This window comes from Thunnus maccoyii, chromosome 20, assembly GCF_910596095.1.
Source record: "Thunnus maccoyii chromosome 20, fThuMac1.1, whole genome shotgun sequence".
In the NCBI taxonomy this organism is placed as follows: Eukaryota; Metazoa; Chordata; class Actinopteri; order Scombriformes; family Scombridae; genus Thunnus; species Thunnus maccoyii.
Genome location: NC_056552.1, coordinates 2,398,947 through 2,424,537, shown reverse-complemented (window position 1 = coordinate 2,424,537; position 25,591 = coordinate 2,398,947). Strand labels below are relative to the sequence as shown.

General features: G+C 40.5%; 3 protein-coding genes and 1 long non-coding RNA gene across 6 annotated transcripts; all 4 read left to right on the top strand.

The window, feature by feature from the left end:
• Positions 1–1,155: 1,155 nt before the first annotated feature.
• On the top strand, positions 1,156–3,898 carry LOC121887109. Of its 2 annotated transcripts, none has more exons than XR_006092908.1 (3): positions 1,156–1,350; positions 1,802–1,887; positions 2,828–3,898. It is a non-coding gene; the product is annotated as an uncharacterized LOC121887109 (long non-coding RNA). The 2 variants fall into 2 exon arrangements; XR_006092909.1 differs by having other exon boundaries at positions 2,636–3,898.
• A 54-nt stretch (positions 3,899–3,952) lies between these two features.
• Positions 3,953–7,052, top strand: LOC121886980 (D(5)-like dopamine receptor). Its single transcript, XM_042397464.1, has one exon. It carries the CDS (start codon positions 5,201–5,203, stop codon positions 6,593–6,595), a length of 1,395 nt encoding a protein of 464 aa, XP_042253398.1. The 5' UTR covers positions 3,953–5,200; the 3' UTR covers positions 6,596–7,052.
• Positions 7,053–17,999: 10,947 nt separating this feature from the next.
• On the top strand, positions 18,000–24,985 carry LOC121887199 (spidroin-2-like). Of its 2 annotated transcripts, none has more exons than XM_042397840.1 (5): positions 18,000–18,111; positions 18,228–18,286; positions 18,430–18,870; positions 19,058–19,498; positions 24,878–24,985. In XM_042397840.1, the coding sequence occupies exons 1-4, from the start codon at positions 18,089–18,091 to the stop codon at positions 19,462–19,464; spliced, it is 930 nt and encodes a 309-aa protein (XP_042253774.1). In that variant the 5' UTR covers positions 18,000–18,088; the 3' UTR covers positions 19,465–19,498; positions 24,878–24,985. The 2 variants fall into 2 exon arrangements, with proteins under 2 accessions (XP_042253774.1, XP_042253773.1); XM_042397839.1 differs by lacking the exon at positions 24,878–24,985 and adding an exon at positions 19,541–19,620 and having other exon boundaries at positions 19,058–19,468.
• LOC121887200 (nuclear pore complex protein NUP98A-like) lies at positions 23,377–24,985 on the top strand. The gene is made up of 5 exons (XM_042397841.1): positions 23,377–23,488; positions 23,612–23,670; positions 23,814–24,254; positions 24,437–24,847; positions 24,931–24,985. Exons 1-4 carry the CDS (start codon positions 23,466–23,468, stop codon positions 24,841–24,843), a joined length of 930 nt encoding a protein of 309 aa, XP_042253775.1. The 5' UTR covers positions 23,377–23,465; the 3' UTR covers positions 24,844–24,847; positions 24,931–24,985.
• Positions 24,986–25,591: the final 606 nt, after the last annotated feature.

Here is a 25,591-nt window from a genome sequence, read left to right as displayed (position 1 = left end):
TCAAAAGCCAAAAAGGTTGGAAACCACTGGTTTCATCTTTAACAATGTGTTGTATTTTAAAAGCTTGTTATATTATCCATTTTGTCAAATCTTCATCTGAAAAGTAACTAAAGCTGTCAAATAAATGTAGTGGAGTAGAAAGTACAATATTTCCCTCTGAAATGTAGTGGAGTGGAAGTATAAAGTAGCATCACATGAAATACTCAAGTAAAGTACAAGTACCTCAACATTGTACTTAAGTAGCTAACAGTGCTTGAGTAAATGTACTTAGTTACTTTCCATCACTGAAAAATACTCTGTTACAGGTAAAAGTCCTACATTCAAATTGTTACTTAAGTAAAAGTATATTTATAGATTAGTACTTCACTACAAACAAAAGTCCTGCATTTAAAATCCTACTTAAGAAGAAGTGTGGAGGTATTACCAGCTAAATTTACTTAAAGTAGTCTACTTAAGTTCTCATTTTGCAGAAAACTGTGCTGTGAGAGAAAGAAAGAAGAAAAAACAAAGTTCAGCTACATAAACTCGGAATAATTGTTCAGAACTTTTCTTTAATCTTTGAGTTTTTTTGAAATATTGGATAGTTTTACCTCTTTGGGTCTCAAACTGTTATTCATTTGAGACCATGTGAGGAGAAAACGTCTCTTTGGTTGAACTACAAACGACTCAGAGACGTCTGAATCACGACAAAGAGACACAAAGACACACTGAATGCAGAATGGCCTTTTTCAGAATAATATCACGTTATTGGATTATAATTATTGATTTATTATTTATTGATGTTTATTTGTATCTGAGTAAGTCTATAATATGAGGTAATGGTGTACAGTATAACACAGCATTTATAGTCTGAGCTAGTTTGCAATGACCATCCCTAAATGTGCATTTAAAATACATAAAACTCAACAGTAAATATAATTCACAATATAATTCATTTGCAGCTGTTCACGTTGTGTAATGAAAACCCCAATTTTTGGGAGGTATTACCAGATTTCATTGTCTTAAGAGGTGCACTAGAATCCAGCGCGCTAAGGTGTCCGCTTGTGCCATTATCCAATTTGTACAAAGAAAATTGAAACAGGAAGGCGGGAGACGGAAACAGAGACAGCTTGCCTTCAAAGTAAAAGTTGCGCGTTTTGAGGCGTGTTGGCCGCAGCTCAATATAAGGAGAGGCTACAATAAATAAATAAACAAATAGACTAAACAATGAACATAATTCATAACTTCTTTTACACATCTTGGAGATAAAACTATGTTAGGTGGCGTGACCAAACCAGGGATTTTCAAAGTAAACGCAGCGTGTGTTACGGAGACGCACTGAGCCGCTGCAGACATCGACGTCACGTACAGGTGAGTCCAACTTCATTTTTGTGGTCTGCTTGTCTTATTGTGTGCATGACCTCTTCTACCAAACACAATTTAAATGATTTACCTGCCCACCACCATAGCTAACTGTTAGCTTCAGAGGATAACCAACGCTAGCCATGCTAATTGATCTGTAGGTAAACTAGCTACCTGTTGTAGCTAACAAACTGCTGTTGTATGTTGACGTTACTCCTTTATCATTATCAGTTTTTGCACATCATTTGGGATTATTTGCTGTGTGAAATGTCTACATATATGGGAGAAGTGAATTAACTGGACCCTCTTCAGTCATATAGGGATTAGGGGTGTTCTGACATGCATTTTTGCTTTATTCATCTCACAAATGTTTACATTACCAGCAATGTGTTTGTGCATGCAGACTACAAAGTAATGAAATGTTAATAATATAATAAATGTCATGTGTCCTATTTAACAGGTGTGGGACCTCTGTTGGTATGCTTGATGCATAAACTCATCCAGTGACAGGATAACCTGGAAACAGCCAGAGGAAACTAGCAGCTGGTATCATCATTCAGACATTTAAGTTCTTTTGAATGAATGAAAGTGCTGACTTGGTTTTAAGTAGTTTATTTTTTGTGTTTACATACATATTGGATGAACAGTGGAGCAACTGTAGCTCACTTTTTTAGGTAGTCTGACAACTGTAGGACAATGCAGGAGGAGGATGATCCTTAATATACAGCAAATGCAGCCGGGGAGTTCTTTATGACTCAGCAGTGGGATGTTCTCCACTGGCATTGTCATCACTTGACCTCAGTCCAGCTGAACAGGTGTGTCACTCACTGAAAATCAGACCAAAGGCAAAAGTCCAGTTTATAGTTCAGGTCTGACATAGAATCACCACAAAACAGTTTAACACCAAATGTTAGATATCATGATAAAGGTTGTTTTAATTGGCCACATGATCTTTGGTCTGCTAGAATTGAAGGACTTTAGTTACAAGTAAAAACTAAAGCTACAATTCCTACACTGTTCATCTTTGGATGTAAACACCATCAAAGTAAAGAGGAAAGATTAACCTTATAGTCATGGTTTCATTTCAAAGCCAATGTGCTGAAGAACAGATAAATTACAACACAACTAACAAATATGTGTAATGAAAATAATCTTTCTTCAACAGTTTTCGTATTACAGTTCCCTTATTAAACCTTTGCTGCTGCACATCTTAGCATTACATATGTGGTTCTACTGGAGTAGAGAGACAATATGTGGTGACTTTTTCAGGGAGTTTTGCCTCAATGTTTTTCAGGTCTACTCACTCGCACCACCACACTGGCTTCCTTTACTTTGATCATCTGTTACAGGCTGGCAAGACGTACCAGCACTCAGGGGAATGGAGGGATGTGTAGTAAAAGTTGAAGTTAACAGATTCACACTGAATTTACTTAATTTATTTAAGACATCTGTTTCAAACTTAACAAAACATTTTCTTTTATTACAGAGTTTCCAGAGGACCAGAGTAGAGAGTTTGTGAGACAGCAGGGAAGACAGCTGTGGATGTAGTTTCACTCACCTCGAATGCTTTTGCTGAGGTTTCATGTCTGCTGTCTGAGTCCCTAACTGTACCTACCTGCGGCTCAGTGCGTCTCCATAACACACGCTGCCTTTACTTTGAAAATCCCTGGGTTGGTCCCGCCGCCTAACATAGTTTTATCTCCAAGATGTGTAAAAGAAGTTATGAATTATGTTCATTATTTAGTCTATTTGTTTATTTATTGTAGCCTTTCCTTAAATTCAGCTGCGGCCAACACGCTTCAAAACACGCAACTTTTAATTTGAAGGCGAGCTGTCTCTGTCTCTCCCGACTTCCTGTTTCAATTTTCTTTGTACAAGTTGGATAATGGAACAAGCAGACTTACAGTATTTAAGCAATATATTTTTTGATATTTATATTTTAAGCTTTTATGGAAATAATATTAATGTATAACTACAAGCCGGTATTATATGTGTCACTATACCATATTGGAAAAAAATGCAGACAAAAAAAAAAGATTTTGTCATGTTTGCAATAATCAGATTGCTTTTTTTTTCTTCTTTTCTATTTTTTAAACATGTGAAAGTTCGATGTCCCCAAATCCCTCGTTAGCTATGTCCCCTCAAGAACACCACGATCATCTGCTGCTGGTTTATTGGAGATTCCCAGTAACAGCTGAAAGAAGATCGGTGATGCAGCCTTTGTCAAAAACGCCCCCAAACTATGGAACACACTACCGATAGATATCAGGGAGACTAGCTCGCTAGATACTTTCAAAAGAAAGCTTAAAACCTCTTTCTCTTTGCCTAAGCATTTAAATAGCTCTGCACTTGCTCTCTGCAGCACTTTTAAGATGTTATATTTTAATTTGTTTTATACGTTCTATGCTTTAACTTGTTCTTATCATATTTTATTCTTTGATTATTATGCATTCTATGTATTTTAGTTTCACTTTATCAAATAGGTTTTACTTTTAATTTTCTACATGGTTTTATGTTCTTTTATGTCATTGTCATGTAATTTTTGTTGTAAAGCACTTTGAGCTGCATTTTATTATTATTATTATTATTATTATTATTATTAGTAGTAGTAGTAGTAGTAGTAGTAGTAGTAGTATTGGTAATAGTAGTAGTAGTAGCATTATTAGTAGTATTATTATGTGTGACAAGACCTTTAAGGAAAGATGAAAATTAACAAATTGTCCCATAATAACTGAAACCAGCTTTTGTAATGTTCTGCTGCTGTTGAGTCTTTGTCCACTAGAGGTCAGAGTTCACCTTCATCTGCTGCTCTCAACACTTCTCATCATCCTCCCTCTGTAGTGTGGGAATATTTAATGGAAACGTTAACTTCTTTCTAATTAGGCTCTACAGACATGTTCAAAGGAAAAACCTAATTAAAAGCACTTTTATGCCTTTAAATCATCAGCTTATTGATTCAATATTATTGTCATTATTGTGTCTTTAGTGCAGATTTGTGGAGACACACAGAGCCTCATAACATTCACCTGATAGAATTAAGAAATTTAACACACATTTTTACATTTAGTTACTGCCACGTGGAAGGTTTTTCTCTAATTTTGTGGATTTTCAAGCTTTCTGACTGAACAGTTAGATGCTGCATGTAAAAACTCTTTGACCTCATAAAACTGTTAATTGTTTACTTGCATCTCCTTCTCACATTTCTCTCTAATTTTCTGAGAAAATGGACACCAACTTAGTTCCATCAGCTCATGTTTTGCACTGTTTTGTAAAATTTGTGATCTGTAAATTCAGCTTTTTGCAATTTTTTCTCATATTTCACCTTCTTCCCCTCGTGAGATGTATTTATTTATTGTATTCTGTGTTGTTGTATTAAGCAGACAGACTCATAACTTATGTATCTGTCTCATTAAGTTTTTGGAAATTTGGAGGATTTTGTGTTGTTTGTTTGGCATCTTTCCCGCCAACATCTGGATTCGTAAATCTCAAAGAATCCGATATGAGACGATGAATAAACAGATCAGCAGACAGTGAAATCGATGTGTAGTAACGGTCTTAACGTGAGGATGAATATGCTCCAGCCTGCGGAGGGTAAATATATATTAGTGTGTAATTATGCGCGGAGAGTCGCAGCCGCAGTCAGTCTGAGCGGAGAACCAGAGCGCGTCTCCTGCAGGAACATCTCACTGCTGTTGGTTTGTTTCTGGAGCTTCACGAGGATTTTTTTTTCCGTTTAGTCTGCGTGTTGGAAACGCGGGAAGAGAGTTTGGAGTGGAGACTGACAGCAGGTGATGGTGGAAAGAGGACGACAACGAGAGGAGAAGCTGATATGGCACCGCGGGAGTGACTCTGGATATCGATGGAGAGTTTTTACAATGAGAGCCAGATCCACCACCGGGACCAGCGTCAGGTGGTCACAGCGGGGGCGGACAGTCCCGGGCCGGGCGGAGATATCAGTCTCCGCGCGCTGACCGGCTGCGTCCTGTGCGTCCTGATCGTCTCCACCCTGTTGGGAAACACGCTGGTGTGCGCCGCGGTCATCAAGTTCCGCCACCTGCGCTCCAAAGTCACCAACTCCTTCGTCATCTCGCTGGCGGTGTCCGACCTGTTCGTGGCGGTGCTGGTGATGCCCTGGAGGGCGGTGTCCGAGGTCGCCGGCATCTGGCTCTTCGGCCGCTTCTGCGACACCTGGGTCGCCTTCGACATCATGTGCTCCACCGCGTCCATCCTCAACCTGTGCATCATCAGCATGGACCGCTACTGGGCCATCTCCAGCCCCTTCAAATACGAGAGCAAAATGACGCGCAGGTTCGCCTTCCTGATGATCGGGGTCGCCTGGACTCTGTCCATCCTCATCTCCTTCATCCCCGTGCAGCTCAACTGGCATCGCGCGGACGCGGACAACTCCACGGCGGAAAACCCGGACGACTGCAACGCCAGCCTGAACCGGACTTACGCCATCTCCTCGTCCCTCATCAGCTTCTACATCCCCGTGGTGATCATGGTGGGGACGTACACGCGCATTTTCCGCATCGCGCAAACCCAAATCAGACGGATTTCGTCTTTGGAGAGGGCGGCAGGTCCCCGCGCGCAAAACCACCGCCACCGCGCGTCAACGCACGACGAGAGCTCCCTGAAAACGTCGTTTAAGAGAGAAACGAAGGTTTTAAAGACTCTGTCCATCATCATGGGAGTGTTTGTGTTCTGCTGGCTGCCGTTTTTCGTCCTGAACTGCGTGGTGCCTTTCTGCGGCCTGGACAAGCTCGGAGAGCCGCCGTGCGTCAGCGACACCACCTTCAGCATCTTCGTGTGGTTCGGCTGGGCGAACTCGTCTCTGAATCCGGTCATTTACGCCTTCAACGCGGACTTCAGGAAGGCCTTCTCCACCATCCTGGGCTGTAATAAATACTGCTCCACCTCCACGGTGGAGACGGTGGACTTCAGCAACGAGCTGGTGTCTTATCACCACGACACCACCATGCAGAAGGAGGCCTGCACCATGCCGGGTCCCGGGGCGCAGAGACTCGCAGCCTGCCTGCAGCAGCAGCCGCCGCCGCACACCGGAGGAGATCTGGAGCAGAACTTTGACAAAGTTTCTATCATTTCAGATGATTCACGGAACCACAAGAACTTACTGCTTCCCGCCATCCTGCAGTATGAGTGCGAGGCGGAGATTTCTTTGGACATGATGCCCTTCAACTCGCCGGGACCCACAGACTGTTATGTTATTCCCGGTCAAATCCAGGACCTGTGAGCGTCCTGGAGCTCTGACTCCACATCATGCGTCATGGAGCAGGGATGTGGAGTGGCTGACCTTTGACCTCCTGCTGGTGATCTCACGGAGGAACAGATGTTAAGATGATCTAAAGTGGTGTTCTTACTGCAGATATGAGCAGTTCAACCAAAGAGTGATGATTTCCTTCTCAAATTGTTGCATTTAAAGGATTTTCAAAGGTCCAAAAGGTAAAAAAAATACACTATTTCACAAGAAAAACTAAAAAAAAAGAGAAATTTGGGTTACAGAGATGTTTTTATTTACTTTTATTGAATTTAATGTCCATATTCTCTGTCATGATCATCTTTTGACCCTTTGGATCGATGTTGGGAACAGTTGATCTACCAGATATCAATATTTTTCTGGAGACAGCAAACTTTGAATGTCACCTGTGATACAACAGAAATAAAGACGGTGAAATACGAGCTGTGGCTGGTGATCAATAATTTCAGACAGCTTTGGTTTCTTTATATTACAGAATAACTTTATGTTGGGAACATTTATTTATATCAGAGTACATAGAACGTATAAAGCATCAAGACAGAATATAAAAGCAACACAAGTAAAAAGACATTTAAATACAATTTAAAAAGTGTTAAATTTGGAAAGAAAAAGAAGCTAAAAAAGAAAAAATGGAATGATGTTTAACTTAATGTTGAACCATCTCATGTTGTACACAGCGAGTCTGATCTAAAACAAACTGATTGTAAAGCAGGTGATGTAAGAAGTAGAAGCTGAAGGGATAAAAACATTTATTATCAGATTCTTCTTACAGAAAAATAGTCTTAAAACACTGGTCAAAAAGCTAACAAGCCTGCAGTGATCGTTCTAATGTTACGAGTGAAAAGTTGTTCTGTACATTCAAAACTGTTTTCAAAAAGAAAACAAATAAAATAAAAGAGGAACTCCAGAAAGTGAGAGTTGTGGCAGCATTGAATACTCAAAATGCTAATTGTTCCTCCTTATCTGTGAGATAAGATGATCTGCTGATGTTTGACACACAAACATGTCTCTTATATCAATATGAAGATGAATTTAGGTCAATACAGAAGAATCTCTCTGTTTGGATGTTTTTGCCCAAAAAATCTGTCCAGGAGATCCTGTAAAGGCAGTTATATGTTGGTCATCAAACGCCATTAATAAAGGTCATAATCCCAGGTGATAAAGCCGAGCAGCAGCTAACAGGTTGCTGCTTGCTGCTCTCTGCTCTCCCCTCCACACTGTAAAAAAAAAAAAAAAAGTTATTTCACAGAAATTTACTGTATTATTTTACAGTTGTTTTTTTGTTTTTTCTACATCAGGTGTAAATGCTATAAAAACACAGTAACAGACAATTTACACAGTAAATTATTTTTATTAAAAATATTCACCATAAAATAAAGGCTGTAATCTGTAAATTAATATAATGAAATATTATAGTTTTTTTATCAGGATTTTTCAATTACTTAATGGTCTTGAATATTACATTACACTGAATTCTATGTAAAAATACAAATAATACACATCCTATTACTGAATGTAAAATCAAGGCAACTTTCTGTTTTTTTACTTTAAATTTCATGTAAAAAAAAAAAAAGTTAAAAAAAAAGTTAAAAAAACACTTATCATCAAATAACGGTAAAAAACCTTTAGTTATTCTACAAAGATTTTTTTTAAAAATACAGATATTTACTGTAGACATTATCTACATTTTTACAGTCCAACTGTTGTAAAATAAAAACAAAAGAATATATAAAATATTGCTAGAATGCTAAATAAATGTATAAATGTGCACAAAAAAATGAAAAACATTGCAGAAATACCTTAAAATTACCTAATTTAAATAATGGCTTGTTTTATACAGTATTCTTTTGTAAATTCATAGAATTATCCAATTTATCCTTAAGACCGCCCCATCAAAGCACAAATTTCTGCATGTAAAACACAAAAAAATTATGTAAAATTATATTCAAATTATCCTCCTTTAACACCCATTAATGGTATCTTGAGAGCTTTAGGCTTTAATTGTATTTAATTATCTCATCTATTTACAGTAAATTCATGGTAAAAATATTGGTTTGATACTGTACAAAAACAATGTGAAAATGGCTTACAAAAACATAATTTTAATAATCATTACCTTATATAAACATTATCTGAAAGTAATTACAAGCAACTATCCAATACATCTACAGACTTTTCCAATTAATGTATGAGATTTACTGTATATAAATAGTATTTGACAGTAATTACAAGCAACTATCCAATATATCCATCTGACACTCTTCTTCAGAGGGATATTTTTTGTAGCTCCCTCAATTTGTTTTGTGCATTGCATTGTGGGAGAATATTATCCATCAATAGCACACACAAAAATAAATCAAAAGTCAATTTTGTCACTTCTCCATTATGAACACACTAAGCATTTAAACCTGCTGTATACTGAATGAGTGATCCAACTGTGGTGAATGACGAATGAGCAGAATACGCTGAATGAAACTTAATGACTCTTTTGTCCACTCTACTGCTGTGTTTTTTTAGATATATATTGTATAGTCTGAATATAAGTTCATATTTCTATCTCCAGTGGATTTGAAATGTGTTTTACTACTTTTGGGGAGATGTCAATCAAAGACAGTCTATACAGGCTCACACACTGCTAAGTAGAGGTATAATCAAGCAAAATAGGCAAAAACATCTATGTGGGTCTATCAATAGGGGCCTTTAAACTGGGAGAAGCAGAAGAATTTAAAAATATATTGTTATGACCCGGCCTAAGAGAAACCCTGGCGCAACATGAAAATGACACTCTCTCTCCCCAGCTGCCAAAAAAAAAAGCAGCAACAAGGGATTTTGCAGCCTTTAAATGTTTATTTCATAGTTGTGGTTTCAGGGTGAGTTAACAGCAAAACAACAAACAAAAGGGAACTAAAGCTAATCAACCAAAAATTACCTATTTAAACATAAAGAAACAAAAATACAAATCACTGACATAACTCCTAACTTAACAGAAACAGGAGGAAAGATATTTTTTAAAAAATGCCATCCACCCCTACAGACACTGGGCTGTGAAATATATCTACAAAGTTATTTACAATACTGTACACAGTGGGTCAGAGAAGCAGAACAACAACAGCAACAACAACAACAATAGATACATGACTAGCAACAGCAGGAGAAGGACATCCCCACGTCAGTGCGGTCCATGGGGTTTCCTGCGGATGAGAAAGCACAAAGAACTCCAGGGAAGAAGTCAAGTTAGTAACATGCATTAATGGTAAATGAATACATACAGATGAAGAGGAGGAGAGAGGAGCTCAGTGCATCAATGGAAGTCCCCCGGCAGTCTAGGCCTATAGCAGCATAACTAAGGGCTGGTCCAAGGCGAGCTTGGTCGGCCCTAACTATAAGCTTTATCAAAAAGGAAAGTTTTAAGGGTGTCTGCCCCCCCGAACCGAATCTGGATGATGGTTCCACAAGAGAGGAGCCTGATAGTTGACGGCTCTGCCTCCCATTCTACTTTTGGAGACTGTAGGAACCACCAGTAAGATGCATTCTGGGAGCGCAGTTTTCTAGTGGGGTAATAGGGTACTATGAGCTCTCAATAATTACAGGGATCAATAGCATAGAACCAACAGCAAGCATGCCAAAAGTAGTTACAAAAAATGACCAGCAGGTGTCGCACTGAGTGAACCTCCTCATCAATAGGTTTGTACACTCAATGTCTCAAAAAATAAATAGAAATGTGGATATGTTGACAGCTAGACAAAAAACAGGCATCTATAGATGGGCATTTATACAGTGACTAATCTACACAGACAGTGAACATCATATGAAGCATCAACTATTGTGCAGTAAATCAGTTTGGGACATCTCATCCAGGTAGCATCAGTTAGAATCAAGCTCTCACTGGACAGTAGCCTCCATCAGCTGTGATCATGTGGAGCCACTTGATAACTGGAAAAACACACTCAATGTAATTCTGCAGACCGGTTAGACCCGTCGAAGCCCCTTCGAGCCTTACGCTATAAAATGAAAAAAAAAAAAGAAAAACATTGAAGAAATACTTTAAAATTACCTAATTTAAATAAAGGCTTGTTTTACACAGTATTCTTTTGTAAATTCATGGAATTATCCAGTTTATGCTTAAGGCCGCCCAATCAAAGCACAGATTTCCAGATGTAAAACACAAAAAATTGTGTAAAATTATATTAAAATTATCCTCCTTGAACACCCATTAATGGTATCTTGAGAGCTTTAGGCTTTAATTGTATGTGTTTTATCTATTTACAGTAAATTCCTGGAAAATACTGGTTTTATACTGTACAAAAAATAGGATCATGTGAAAATGGCTTACAAAAACATAATTTCAATAATCATTACTTCATTAACATTATTTGAAAGTAATTACAAGCAACTGTCTACAGACTTTTCCAATTAATGTATGAGATTAACTGTATATAAATAGTATTTGACAGTAATTACAAGCAACTATCCAACATATCCGTCTGACACTCTTCGTCAGAGGGATATTTCTTATATATTGTGTGTACACTGCCATCATTCTTCAGAACCTGCCACTTATAGGGTGCTTGAGGCTAAAGAGAGCTATTTAGGTCTTGATGCACAACATATTGGTGTACCAGTACCTTTAAAGTGATACTGATACCAATATAGTACTTCATTCAATACCAATCCTGTTAATTCAGATGTCACCACTCCCCCCCATCCAATGATTTTTACACAAATACATTTTGAAAGCATTCAAATTATTGAAATATTTATCCAATAACTGTACAAAACTGTACTGAAGTATTATCACCACAGACTGTTTGGGTTGTAGCTGCTGTAGTAGTGGGCCGATCACATGTCGCATACACTATTGATTATCTATCTGATGTTTGGCAGTCAGTCAATCAGACTGTCACCACCTTGATCCGCAGTGAAATATCAACAAATATTGGATGGATTGCCACGAAATTTTGTAGGACTGAGAGGATGAATCCTACTGACCATGAGGTTGACATTTGTGGTTTTCAGTGAATTGTTGGATCCATTTAAATTTATTTGGTTCAGACGTTCATGTTCCCCAGAGGATGAATTGTAATAACTTTGATCATCTGACTTTTCATCAAACGTCATCATCAGGTCAAACTTTCCTCCTGGTTCATGACCAAATACCTGCAAAATTAAAGACATTCCCATCAGCCTCAGCTGTACTTTGTGTTTAGTGCTAATTAGCAAATGCTAGCATGCTACCACGCTAAACCAACACAATGAACATGGTAAACATTAAACCTGCTAACCATCAACATGTAGCATTATCACATGTTAATGCATGCATGCTGTAGACTCTTATGGTGCAGTCACAACAAAATTCATTTCCCCTTCATATCCATGTAGAACAGGGTGAGACACATTCGCTGCAACTCAACTGCATAGTGAAATAATACCAGCAGCAGAGAAGAAGAGATGCTGTTTGACTGCAGTGAGTGCAGTAACAGAGGTTAATGACAGTGACATGTTTGATAAAAGCTATATAATTCACAATTTTGTAGACTGTTGTTAACAATATTCAACAGCTACCACGTCTTGAGGCTTAAGTACCTCAGTCTCTAAATTCAGGCCCTCTAATAAGTGTGCTGGTGGTCATTTTGGAAATTATTGCTTATAGTAGCTTTGATGTCTGATGTGTGGGTGTTGATTGACAGCTGTGATTGACAGTTGGCTCACCTGCTGCTCTCCCCGGCTTCGGGACTCACACTGAGTCAGACTATTGTCACAATATTTCAATAAGTTAATGTTACTTGATGTCCTATTAGCACAGTTTAGCTAAAGTAGCTAATGTTAGCCCAAGTGTGCAGTGTTCGTTGTTTCCAGTAAGCTAGCGTTAGCTTGGGTCTGAGGTAGCGGGGCGTGTTTCCAGAGCGTGAAAGGCAACACCCTGCACTGTTCTCTGGGAGGTCCTGACTCTTAATGGAAAAGATGGCACCAACCAGAAGCTGCAACTCTGGGCTTCAAACCAGCTCTAATGAAACCAACAGGTGACGTCGCACCTTGCTACATCCATCTTTATATAGAGGATATGGTTAGCATGCTAGTCATGCTAGCTCCCTCAGTAAACGTTTACAACCCTACCCACGTTACTTCCTGTCCCCCCTGCTCTTGGCCACATGAGGAAATTTTGCCGGGCAGTTTTCAGTCTGACTGCGGCTTTATTCTTGTTTAAATGTCAGTTTTCACTGCTGGAAACACCATAAATTTTTACTTCCATTGTTCTGGCAGTCAATTTGGCTAAAGAATGATTTTTTCTTCTTAGTTTAAATGAACAAATCAAGATGTAAAACTGACGAAATGATCTGTGGAGGTTTTTGTTTTACTCATGTGAAAGATCTCAATCTTAATATATCTTATGTTAATCATATTTTGTATGTAGTTTTGCACATTTTCCATATTGATTGTTTGATTGATTGTTTGAAAAATATTCTTATTAGTGTCTTTATACTTTTAATTGTATCACCCAGCTATAATTGTAAAATTACGAATTATGTATCAAAATACAACCACTCACTTGAGCTTTATGCTTCTTTCTGTCTAATTTAATGTCTCATTATTCACTGACCTCACTGGCTAATTGTAAGTAGCTGTAAAACCCAGTTATTTGAGTAATTGATGCAGTGATCAAGTGACATTTTGATCCAAACTTGTTTGATGTGAGTGTTCAGGTTCACTCAGTCATTGTCCTGCTGCACTCACTGAACCAGCCTTTGATATGTTAAAGATGAGGAAGGACAATTAATAACAATTACATCATTAGTTTCAGTGCTTAATTGCTCCTTCAGGTAATTGCGGGCTGTGTTGTGTTAAGAGAGGTCGTTCATTTTCTGTTGATCAGACAAGTGTTTGTGTTTGTTTGGTGAAACTGTGTTGTAGATGTTTCTGCTGTGGGGTTAAACCTCGAGGGTTCTTCACAGAGGTTTCATCTGCTGGTTGTCGGCCAGCAGAGATGGTTGTGGCTCCACCTGTTGCTAGGAAACTGTAGAGGACTGGCGGCCATGTTGGAGGTCCGCAACTCATGAAAACAAAAACCGAGAGCAATTTTAGGCTCAAGCATCATCAGATGGTCCTTGTTCTTTTCATTGTTTCACAGGATACTGACACATCTCATCACTCGCTCAGCTGAACTAAAAACTTACAAGACAAGATGTGATGGAGCTCAATAGATGACAGTGTTGGTCAGATGGTTGGTTCGTTACTTTGACTCAGACTGAAATATCTCAACAACTATTGAATGGATTGCTTTAATATTTGGTAGAGCCATTCATATTACTCAGAGGATGAAGCCTACTGATTGTAGTGGTCCTCTGACTTTCCCTCTAGGGCCACCTGCAGGTTAACATTTTTGTTTCAGGGTGAAATTTCTCGACAACTATTTGATAGATTGGCATGAAATTTTCTACAGATATTCTCTTTAAAAAATAAATTCAAATAACTTTCTCTGACTTTTCCTTTAGCGCCATTGTCAGGTCTAAATTTCTCAATACTTAAATTTTTCAATACTTTATGACCAAATACCTGCAAAACTAATCTTTTAAGTCGTCTGTAACACTCGTGCTTATTGAATCTCACTGAAAGTTTACTTATTCCTTTTACTCTTATTTGAATTTTTTTCCTATTACACCCTGCTTTAATGTATTTTAATGCTTTGTAAAGGGGGCCCAGAGTTACAACAGTGGGGGTGTGACTACAGAACTGCCCATCCTCATAGAAAGTGTTTTTAGAAGCGTTTTTGACATCCGTTACTTGTGCGTCTCTCTTATTACATCCATGAACTGGGCAGATATGCTTTATCAAACTAGAGTCTATTTTTTCTCCTCTGTTGTGTTTAGTGAAGCGTAATCTGCACAGACAGCAGTTTAAAATCACACAAATATCCCGCTTATATATGTTTTGAACTTATTACCCATATCTATATTGATTGATCAGGACTCCCAGTCTGCCTGCAGTGAAACCGGCAAGATAACAGGTGAACGGAGAAATAAAATCAATGAATCAGTAAATACAAACACTGTCGATTTCCTGCCATGGAGCCGACATGCAAACTGTTGTGATTCAGTAAACGTCTGCTGTCAGTTTGTCCGGTCGCTGGTCAGGAGCTGCAGCTGACAGACGGCTGCTCCTGTGGGTGTGGATTGAACAGACAGAACGCCGTCGTTTTTTGAGTAAGATGTCACACAAGCAAGCAAACGACATGTCAGAAAGTGTGTTTGTGTGTGTGTAAGTAAGTCGGGGGGCTTGAAAATATTTTTACCATAGACTGTATAAAAATATGGACGTAGTTACCGTGACGTCACCCGTTGGTTTATGAAGAGCAGTTTTGAAGCTCAAAGTGAGCCGCTCCGGCCGTCGCCATCTTGGCAGTGCGTGACGCTGCCTAACTCCCAGCCAATCAGAAATGGGCAAAGAGACGGGCCAAATGGCTGAAACAAACCACCTAGAGGCTGGCGGACCTGTCACTCAAAGCAGCCACGTCCTTCATTATGCATACATTTACGGCTTAATAAAATTAAAACGGGTGGGCATTTTAACATGGGGGTCTATGGGTATCGCTTTTGGAGCCTCAAGTGGCCATTCAAGGAACTGCAGTTTTTGGCACTTCCGCATTCATTTTTCAGCCCCAGAGGTTGCCGCTGAACCACTGCTTTAGTTAGTGGAAATGTTCTCTACTCAGAAACCAACTCTGGAGCGGTTTGTTTGTGGTGGAACCAGGAACCAATGACGGACTGTGAAGCCAATTTGACATAGTGGCCAAACTGTGTAATTACAACTTCTGGGTCCATCACATGATGCATATATTTATTATGAGAATTTGATCCATTTGGTCCAATAAGACTAGACGAGATGCACGATTCAATTATTTTATCCTTCCCTCATCCTTCCTCTTCCATCTTCTTCACATCCTTTGCTTTACACCAGCTTTTCCACCTGATGGACTTCATATTTTCCCCCACAGTGAATGTATCCAGGGGGTTTGTAGGGTCAGCCAAAACTTCCGCAAAGTTCGTCCTAATCATTTTCAGGTGAGGTTGTGAGAGAACGTGTGCAGGATGCGGTTGAGATATGAAAGGCTTCTGTGCAGGTGCAGGTTTCAATGTGACTTTGAGGGGGACACACAGAGAGGAAGAGCTTCGATCTTTCAGGCCAAAGACGGACAGTCGAACGTTCACGCTGAGTATATTTCATGAGGCTTTATGGATGGAACAGGTGGAGCGCTGTGATTATGACTCGATCCAGATGGAGAGGTCAGAGCTGATTAACATTCAGCTTCCTGCCAGACAAGAGAGAGGAGGAGGAGGACAAAAGTCATTGACACACAGACATAAACTGCATGTGAAATGAAGTTTTCTCTCCACTGGGAGTTCTGAAATCTGACAGCAGTTTGTGTGACTTCATCTCAGTTTGATTGACTTGTCTATAATCTTCTCAATAATCTCCCTGCAGCTGTGATCCTTTGTGATTTATGCTAAAATCCTGCGTTCGATTTAATTCCTTCCTCACTAATTAGCTTCATCAGTTTCATTCAGTACAGAACAGAGTGCTGTTGTCTCTTTTCTGCTTGTCTGCAAAACAACAGAAACACAGCAGGTGTTTCCCCTTTTCTGTGGAAAGAATGTTTTACCAAATTTTAAGATTCAAGGACAGTTTCTAATCTTTAATTCAGCGCTGAGCTAGTCGAGCTAACAAGGCTTCTGAAAATTAGAAAACAGACGAGTTCAGCCGCCTCCCAGAAAACACAGAGATGTTGTATCACCGCTGTTTGAAATTCCCTTCTAGACGTCACATAATGCTTCAAAAATTGTTCCAAAATGAAAGTTGAGCCAACGTTATCTGGCTGTCGGCTGGACGTCCTCTCTGGCCGTTCCAGCTATGTTGAAATATGCCGTTAACATCATCAACGGGTCTATTTAGCTTCTCTGCTAACATTTCTGTTTAGTGTTTATTCTGCAGAGCCTATATGTTAAAGATGAACAACTTAAAGGACGGGTCAGGAGCCCAAATGAACATTAAAGCTGTTTTTCTTGCTGTAATCATTCCTCCTGTTAATACTGACCATTAGAAGATCCCTTCATAATGAACTTACAATGGAAGCGATGGAGGACAAAATCCACAGTCCTCCTTCTGAGCAAAAATGTATTTAAAAGTTTATCTGAAGCTTATATGAAGCTTCAGCGTCCAAATGAGTCAAATCAAGTAGATATCTTTCAATGTTACAGTCTTTTTAGTGCCAAAGTCCCTCTTTTTGTTACTATATTTCCACCGCAGAGGGAATTTGATGCTAAAAAAACTGTAAATTTGATCTTAATATCTCTTCTATACAAAATTTTATGTGCATTTTGCGTTTTTAGCAGTACGACCAACGTTTTCTGGGATATCTAACAGCTCAAGAGTCTCCTTCAGTACTCAGCATGATGACATTTTGTTAAAACACACACATACACATTCAGACTCAGATCAGCCTGTAGCCGTATTTTTCTGAGTGTCTCCTCGCCTCTCGCTTGCTGTTTGAAGCTTTTGTTCCTCTCGCTGAAGCACCGCTGCAACTTCACAGTGGTGAGGTCAGAGGTCAGGGAGCTGAACAGAAAACAGACGCCACCGGGGCCTTAAGAGCTGTCTCTAACACACACACTCCACTTTCATCTCCTGGAGAAGAAGAAGAAGAAGAAGAAGGCCTTGATTGTGTCGGAGCCTCTTTCATTGTCTCTCTGAAGTCACTTCAGCACAATTCGACAGCTTTCACACGTCAGCAGCTTTTAAATGTCGATCAATAAAGACAGACTGAGATAAACACAGTGTTTATCCTATTTGTTTGGGATGTTGGAGTTGATGGAAGTATACGTCACAGCACACTGAGGATGGAACATAAAGCACTGAACAAACAAGACTTATTTATGAAAAAGGGTCACAGATATAAGTAAATCTTCAGATTGTCCTTGTTGTACTTCAGTGTTTTGATATGAGTGTTTTCATTTTTTTAGTAAATTTGTGGTGATGTGTTTCTAGATTTCAGGATTTTACTGTTAAATCTGATGCTGAATGTCTTGTTTCAATGTTTTTTCTATTTATGTTTCTTTGTCTTTTATCTTCTTGGTTGTGTTTTCACTTAAACATGTCATCCCTTGGATTTTGCTGTACGTCTGCAATCCATAAATAAATCATATCAATAGAGAAAAAGAGAAGAAAGTATTGACTGTTTTGAAGAAGTTTGATTCATTTGTGTCTTTAAGAGTTCTTCCTCCACGACTGGAAACAGGTGATTCTGCCTCTGATTGGGCTCCAGGTGTCATCAATGACTGTGATTGCAGTAGAGAGCATGTGGAGCAGCAATATAAGGAGCGAGCAGCCACATTCAACTCACAGCTTCAAGCTTTGGGTCTACACTCTTCACCTGTCTGCTGCTGCTGAAGCTGAACTACTGTTGTTTGTGAGTCAAACATGGCGCTCGGACTTTCTTTAAGGTGAGTTGAATGTCTTTGTTTTCTCTTTTTGAGATGGTACTGCTAATATCTGTAACTTCCTAAGCAGTTTAACCTTCATGTTGGAAATGAGTAGTTTTTTTCTAAAACTGTTGCAGGGTTTCTTGGATCTGTCTGCTGTTTAGCAGTGGCGCATGCTTTCCTGCAACAAAAGGAGGTAAAGTTTCCCTCTTCTCTACCATTTTCAGACAGTTGAAATATTCATGACATGATCTTAGAGCCTTCAAAGGCTGCTAGATTCAAGTTGAAGCTTGTATTGACTTCAGTAAGCTTGTTCCTGAAGCATCTATCTCCTTCCAGACTACAAATATCCTTACACAGCTACCTGGCTCTCAGCTGGTGGATCTGCTCCTGGATCATCCAACCTTCAGTCTGGAGGTTCACATGCTCCTCTGGTGTCCCTGCAGCAAGAACCATCTGCTAACCTTCAGCAGCCTGCAGTGTCTCAGCTCTCCCAGCAACAGGCCAGCTCTCCCACTGGAAACCAGTCTCCCTCCAGCCTGGGAGCTTCCTCCAATATGGCCAACAGGTTTCTCGTAAGGTATGATTCCAGCGCTGCTGTCGCCCCCTCCTCGGGCACAGGGTACACCAGCCCTCCTGTCGGCACTGGGACGAAGACTCCAAGCTTCTCCGTGCAGCATCAGCCTGCTGTTGGCTCCAGTGGAACATCAAACACTGGCTCATACGGCCCCGTCTATGAAGCTCCTTCTTTCAGCTCTGTATACCCCGCTGGGAACGCAGGTACTAGCCTTCAAATGCATCTTTTGAACATGCAAGTCCAATGTCGTCATGTGCTCTTGCAGCCCAAGTTATGGCTTGAGAATTTACCCTCAGGTTTTATTCTGAGGGTAAATTTCCTCTTTAATCACTGACTACTAAAGCTTTACTCTTCGAGCTCAAGATCTAATTTTGCTTTCTCTTCTCTCAGGCCAGACATTTCAAAACACAGCTTCCACCGGGGGCGTTGCTGCACCTGTTGCTTACCAAGACCCCTTCAGTGACAGCTCTCTTTCATGGGATAACATTCCTGAAGGAGCCGTCGCCTTCCCCTCAGCCCCTGTGGCCTACGACCCGAGCGCCTGGGGGCCATCTAGTGTCTTCCCAGTCTGGGGCCCAGCTCAGGAGGGGCCGCAGGGTGGGAGCCAGGAGACCTCTCCTCTGCCGCCTTCATCCTACATCATCCAGTCCAGAGACGGCTACCAGCGAGCAAGAGAGGCCTACTCCCACATGACCTACTCCCCCGAGTATCCTTCACCAGTCTCTGGCTTCAGGGCTGTCAGAAGGACTGGCATGTCTGCACCAGGGACTGGTTCCAAAGGAGGACAGAAGGTCTAACGAGGTAAAACTGCAAACTAAAGTTTGAGCTCATTTAAACTGTTCATAGTGACTGACATCTGTCGTCTTGTTTCAGGGTAAACCGAGCTTCAGCCCTTCTGGAACCACTTCAACATGTAAATGAGTGTCTGAAAAGCATTAAAAATTTAACCATGAGAACTTGTATGCTTCTGTCTCTGCCTTACAGAACTGCTAACACGATCAAATGACAACTGCTTAAACCATAGTACATTTGCTCCTGCATTTTTAAATCTGAGGTATTTTAAACACTGCAGACCTAAAATTCTTCAGGTTGGAGGTATTCTGAAAGTATGCACTTGTCTTTTTGTAAGCACTTATGAAACGTCAGTTAAAGGTTCAATCTCGAACAATATTCTCCAAAAGCTAGTGCCAACATACCACAATGCAACTTGGCAAACCTGTGAGTCATAGCACCTGTATCTCTTGGCTGAACTGTCATTGGTCAAGTAGGTTTACACATACAAGGAATCTGCCTGGTATTGTGGTGCTCAACAGTCAAAATGGAAGCTGGAGGGAAAGCTACCATGAAAGATGAAGTGGTGTCAGGACTGTCCTTTTCTTTCAATTTGACAGTAGAACTCATTCAGGTTGTTGGCTAGGCTTGAGTTGTTTATGGAGTTGGGGGCTTTAAGTTTAAAGTTGGTGACCTGTTGTGGCAGTTAACCTCTTGCACTTCAATGAAAGAAACAATTTCTCATTACAGTATTGTTACACTTTCTTTAATGCTGAGAGCATGGCTGACTCTCACTCAATAGACATGCTGTTGCAGAGGAGTGAGCCCCAGACAGTGGGGTGAATACTTTTCTCTTTCACACCAACCTCTAGGAGTTGTGACTACCCATACAGACATGGCAGGATATGCTTTTGCATGAACAGATGTTCTTTGTTTCTTTCACATGGGAACATACTGTCCAGACTCACAAACATGGTTTCTATGACTGTTACTAAGCATTTTTACATATTCATACAATCACTTCCCTCACAGATCTCTCCAGACAGAAGCAGAGTCGTTAGCTGAGAACTGTTGTTGGAGATTATCAGAGTACAGTCGTTTAGCCTCTTTCACTGTATTTCACCTCTTAAAATGTATCCCTGTTCCTACTCCTGAACGCCTCTTCCTTTTCCAACCTTACTCATCTGACTTTAGCTGTGAACCAGGGTTTGTCATTGTTGTAACTCACCCTGGTGCATGATGGTACACAGCTGTCCTCTTAGAAGCTAACATGACCTCACAGCCTCTGTGTACTCATCCAGACTGTTGGTAGCACTCCTCAAAACATCCCAGTCAGTACAGTCCAAACACTCACTCATTATAGTGAAGGTATCTAAGAAGTTCCACTTCATAGATACCTTCACTACAGGCTTAGAGAGTTTTAATTTCTGCCTGTATGACTGGATCAGGTGGACCATAACATGGTCAGAGAGGCCCAGAGCAGCGCAGGGGATGGAGTGGTTGGCACCGTTGATAGTATAACTTTGATCTAAAGTATTCTCCTTTCTGATCAGGCATTTAATAAACTGTCTATATTTTGTGAGGTCGTGGCTTAAATGACCTTTGTTAAAGTGACTGAGGACAATAACTAAGGAGTCCGGGGTTTGTCTGCTCCACACAGTATCTGATCGGTGAGTTTGACCTGTGGTGGAATGTAAACACAGATCAGTATGAAGGACATGAACTCACGGGGGGAGCAGAAGGTGAGGACACCTTTCACCAGAATGTCCAATATTTCCCCAGATAAGGTGAGAAAAATGGGATATAAATCTGCAGCAGTTGTTTCTCTGATGGTTATAATATCCTCTCTGGTGTAAGAATCACAGCTACTGAAGCAAAACATAATTTGCAAATAAAATAACAATGCGCACCGACACACCGAGGCAGCCATCCATGGCACCATCTTGATGACCTGGTGCTGTTCCTTATTCCCTCATTAGTTCAGTTTGTATTTTAGTCCTGCGTTTCAGTTCAGTCTTTGTTGGATCATTTTTTGTTCTGTTCTGTTTGCCTGAACTCCTGAGTCCTGTTCCTGTGTTGAACAAATAAATATTGATTCTTCAGTTCCTACTGCCTGCTGTTTGCTGCATTTGGGTCCGCCTGCTCTGCTCCACCTGACACTGGAGTCCTTCCGCTTCCTGGGAACCATCATCAGCCAGGACCTTAAACATCAGCGGCCTCACCAAGAAGGCTCAGCGGAGGATGTACTTCCTGCGGCAGCTGAAGAAATTCAACCTGCAAAAGTCAATGATGGTGCACTTCTACACCGCCATCATTGCATCCATCCTCACCTCCTCCATCACCATCTGGTCCACTGCTGCCAAGGACAAGAACAGACTGCAGCGTCCCTCCAGGAAACTGAGGCGAAAGATCATGGCCGACCCCTTCAACCCCGGGCATAAACTTTTTCAAATGCTCCCCTCCGGCAAGAGGCTGCTATCTATGGTAAATGGTAAATGGGCCGCACTTTTACAGAGCTTTTCTACCGTATTGGACAAAGCACTTTACAATCTTTCCCTCTCATTCATACACACTTACACACCAATGGCGGCGGAGCTGTCATGCAAGGCGCTGGCCTGACCATCGGGAGAAACTTGGGGTTCAGTGTCTTGCTCAAGAACACTTCAACACATGGACAGGAAGAGCCTATTGAGACCAAAACCTCCCGACGCAACAACAGTTTCTTCCTGTCTGCAGCTGCCTCATCAACAAGTCTCCAGACCCCCACTGACACAGACTCTATCCCACACATGAACATTACATGTTATTATTGACATTAAATCTATAATCTTATACTGCACATCTGTGAACCCAAAACATCTAACACGGCGCGTTACATTAACGCAATTATTTGTATTCTTTGTATTATTAGATTGCACATCATATATATTGTTTATAATGTGAATATTTGCACATTCCCAGTCAATATCTTGTTCATTATTTTTTAAACTCAACAGATTTCTTGACATAAAATAGATTTTTACTTATTCTTTATTGTAAAATTTGATTGATATACTTATATCACTTGTCTGTTGTGGTAGTTGTATACTTGTTTTTTCTATTACCTTCTATTTTTTTATTGTTATGCACCACAACACCTTGTATGTGCAAACTTACTTGGCAATAAAACACTCAAAACCTGCTTAAAATTAGTCTGGAAAAGGACAAAGTGTTACAACTTTGGAAGGAAATTATAGTTGATTTAAATCTTGACAGCAAAAAGTAATCACTAGCGAATTTGTCATTTTAAATTGAAATACCACTGAATTTATAGCATTGCATCTGAAAACCATCTGTCTGTATTTATGTGGTCTGAATTCCGCTCTTTGAAATTTTCAGTAGACAATCATCATCGTCAATGCCAATACACACTGTCGATCACTTGTACTCACTTCATAAACAACGTAAAAGATATTTTACATTTCTATATATGTAAATGGTACCACTGCTCTTTGTCTGTATGAATGTTGCTTGATGAAGGTGTGTGGACAGAAACATTATTAATAAAGTGAGTACAAGTGATCGATAGTGTGTAGGATTTTTTTGTTCTTCTTTATGATCCTGTAAGACTTTCTGGAGAACAAGAACTTTGTTGTGTTTTTTACGATTCACAAATTCAGATTCAGAAAATTCATGTTTACTATATAGACATTTCAGATTAAGAACTTACGTACAAAAATATCATAAATATAATGAATTTCTGCAGATTAAACTGTAGTTTTTGTCATGTTTAACAAACTTTTACTCTTTATCAAGTGTGTTTACATTCATTTGAATAAGAGTTCTTCCTCCCCGACTGGAAACAGGTGATTCTGCCTCTGATTGGGCTCCAGGTGTCATCAATGAGTGTGATTGCAGTAGAGAGCATGTGGAGCAGCAATATAAGGAGCGAGCAGCCACATTCAACTCACAGCTTCAAGCGTTGGGTCTACACTCTTCATCTGTCTGCTGCTGCTGAAGCTGAACTACTGTTGTTTGTGAGTCAAACATGGCGCTTGGACTTTCTTTAAGGTGAGTTGAATGTCTTTGTTTTCTCTTTTTGAGATGGTACTGCTAATATCTGTAACTTCCTAAGCAGTTTAACCTTCATGTTGGAAATAAGTTGCTTTTTTTTTTTTTCTAAAACTGTTGCAGGGTTTCTTGGATCTGTCTGCTGTTTAGCAGTGGTGCATGCTTTCCTGCAACAAAAGGAGGTAAAGTTTCCCTCTCCTCTACCATTTTCAGACAGTTGAAATATTCATGACATGATCTTAGAGCCTTCAAAGGCTGCTAGATTCAAGCTGAAGCTTGTATTGACTTCAGTAAGCTTGTTCCTGAAGCATCTATCTCCTTCCAGACTACAAATATCCCTACACAGCTACCTGGCTCTCAGCTGGTGGATCTGCTCCTGGATCATCCAACCTTCAGTCTGGAGGTTCACATGCTCCTCTGGTGTCCCTGCAGCAAGAACCATCTGCTAACCTTCAGCAGCCTGCAGTGTCTCAGCTCTCCCAGCAACAGGCCAGCTCTCCCACTGGAAACCAGTCCCCCTCCAGCCTGGGAGCTCCCTCCAGTATGGCCAACAGGTTTCTCGTAAGGTATGATTCCAGCGCTGCTGTCGCCCCCTCCTCGGGCACAGGGTACACCAGCCCTCCTGTCGGCACTGGGACGAAGACTCCAAGCTTCTCCGTGCAGCATCAGCCTGCTGTTGGCTCCAGTGGAACATCAAGCACTGGCTCATACGGCCCCGTCTATGAAGCTCCTTCTTTCAGCTCTGTATACCCCGCTGGGAACGCAGGTACATGCCTTCAAATGCGTCTTTTGAACATGCAAGTCCAATGTCGTCATGTGCTCTTGCAGCCCAAGTTATGGCTTGAGAATTTACCCTCAGTTTTTGAGGGTAAATTTCCTCTTTAATCACTGACTACTAAAGCTTTACTCTTCAAGCTCAAGATCTAATTTTGCTTTCTCTTCTCTCAGGCCAAGCATTTCACAACACAGCTTCCACCGGGGGCGTTGCTGCACCTGTTGCTTACCAAGACCCCTTCAGTGACAGCTCTCTTTCATGGGATAACATTCCTGAAGGAGCCGTCGCCTTCCCCTCAGCCCCTGTGGCCTACGACCCGAGCGCCTGGGTGCCATCTAGTGTCTTCCCAGTCTGGGGCCCAGCTCAGGAGGGGCCGCAAGGTGGGAGCGAGGAGACCTCTCCTCTGCCGCCTTCATCCTACATCATCCAGACCAGAGACGGCTACCAGCGAGCAAGAGAGGCCTACTCCCACATGACCTACTCCCCCGAGTATCCTTCACCAGTCTCTGGCTTCAGGGCTGTCAGAAGGACTGGCATGTCTGCACCAGGGACTGGTTCCAAAGGAGGACAGAAGGTCTAATGAGGTAAAACTGCAAACTAAAGTTTGAGCTTATTTAAACTGTTTTCAAGGTGATTAACTTTTTTTTTTTTTTTTTTTTTTTTGCAGTGTAAACCGAGCTTCAGATTGTTTGGAAAGTGTTAATAAAACTTTAACATAAGAACTTTTTGTCTCTGCTTCTGTCTTTGCCTCACAGAATTGTTAACTAGACTTTAATTGCCAGTATATTGAATGATGACTGCTTAACTTCTCTGCCCTCAGTTTAATTTAAAGCAACATTTTTAGACCTAAACCCTCAAATTTCCATCAGGTTACCAAGGTATTCGAGGTACTGAATACCTCGGCACTAGGGATGTGTGAACACCAGCAGAACTAAAGGTCAACTGCAACATTATGACTAAACATCCAAGACTGAGCCAAGCTTCAGTATGTTAATTAATGGTCATAACCAGAGCTGGACTGACTCTCTGGTTATTCTGTGTAATCGGTAGAAAGATGTGGCTAAAATCAAACTGCTAATTAAAGCAGGAGAGCGGTGTATTAGCATGTTTCACTGTGTATATAGTTAAAGCTTTACAGCTGCTCTACTTAGCACTTTCTCTAACACTGTCAAACTCAAAATGGATGGTTTAAATGATCAAAACCAGGAGTCTTCTGAGTCAAAAAAAAAAAAAATCTGGTGCCCACAGTGCAACTCAACCACTAACAGACATTGGTGTAAGCTAATGTAGCCTGGCGCTGCAGAGGTCTAACTCCACACTAATTTTGC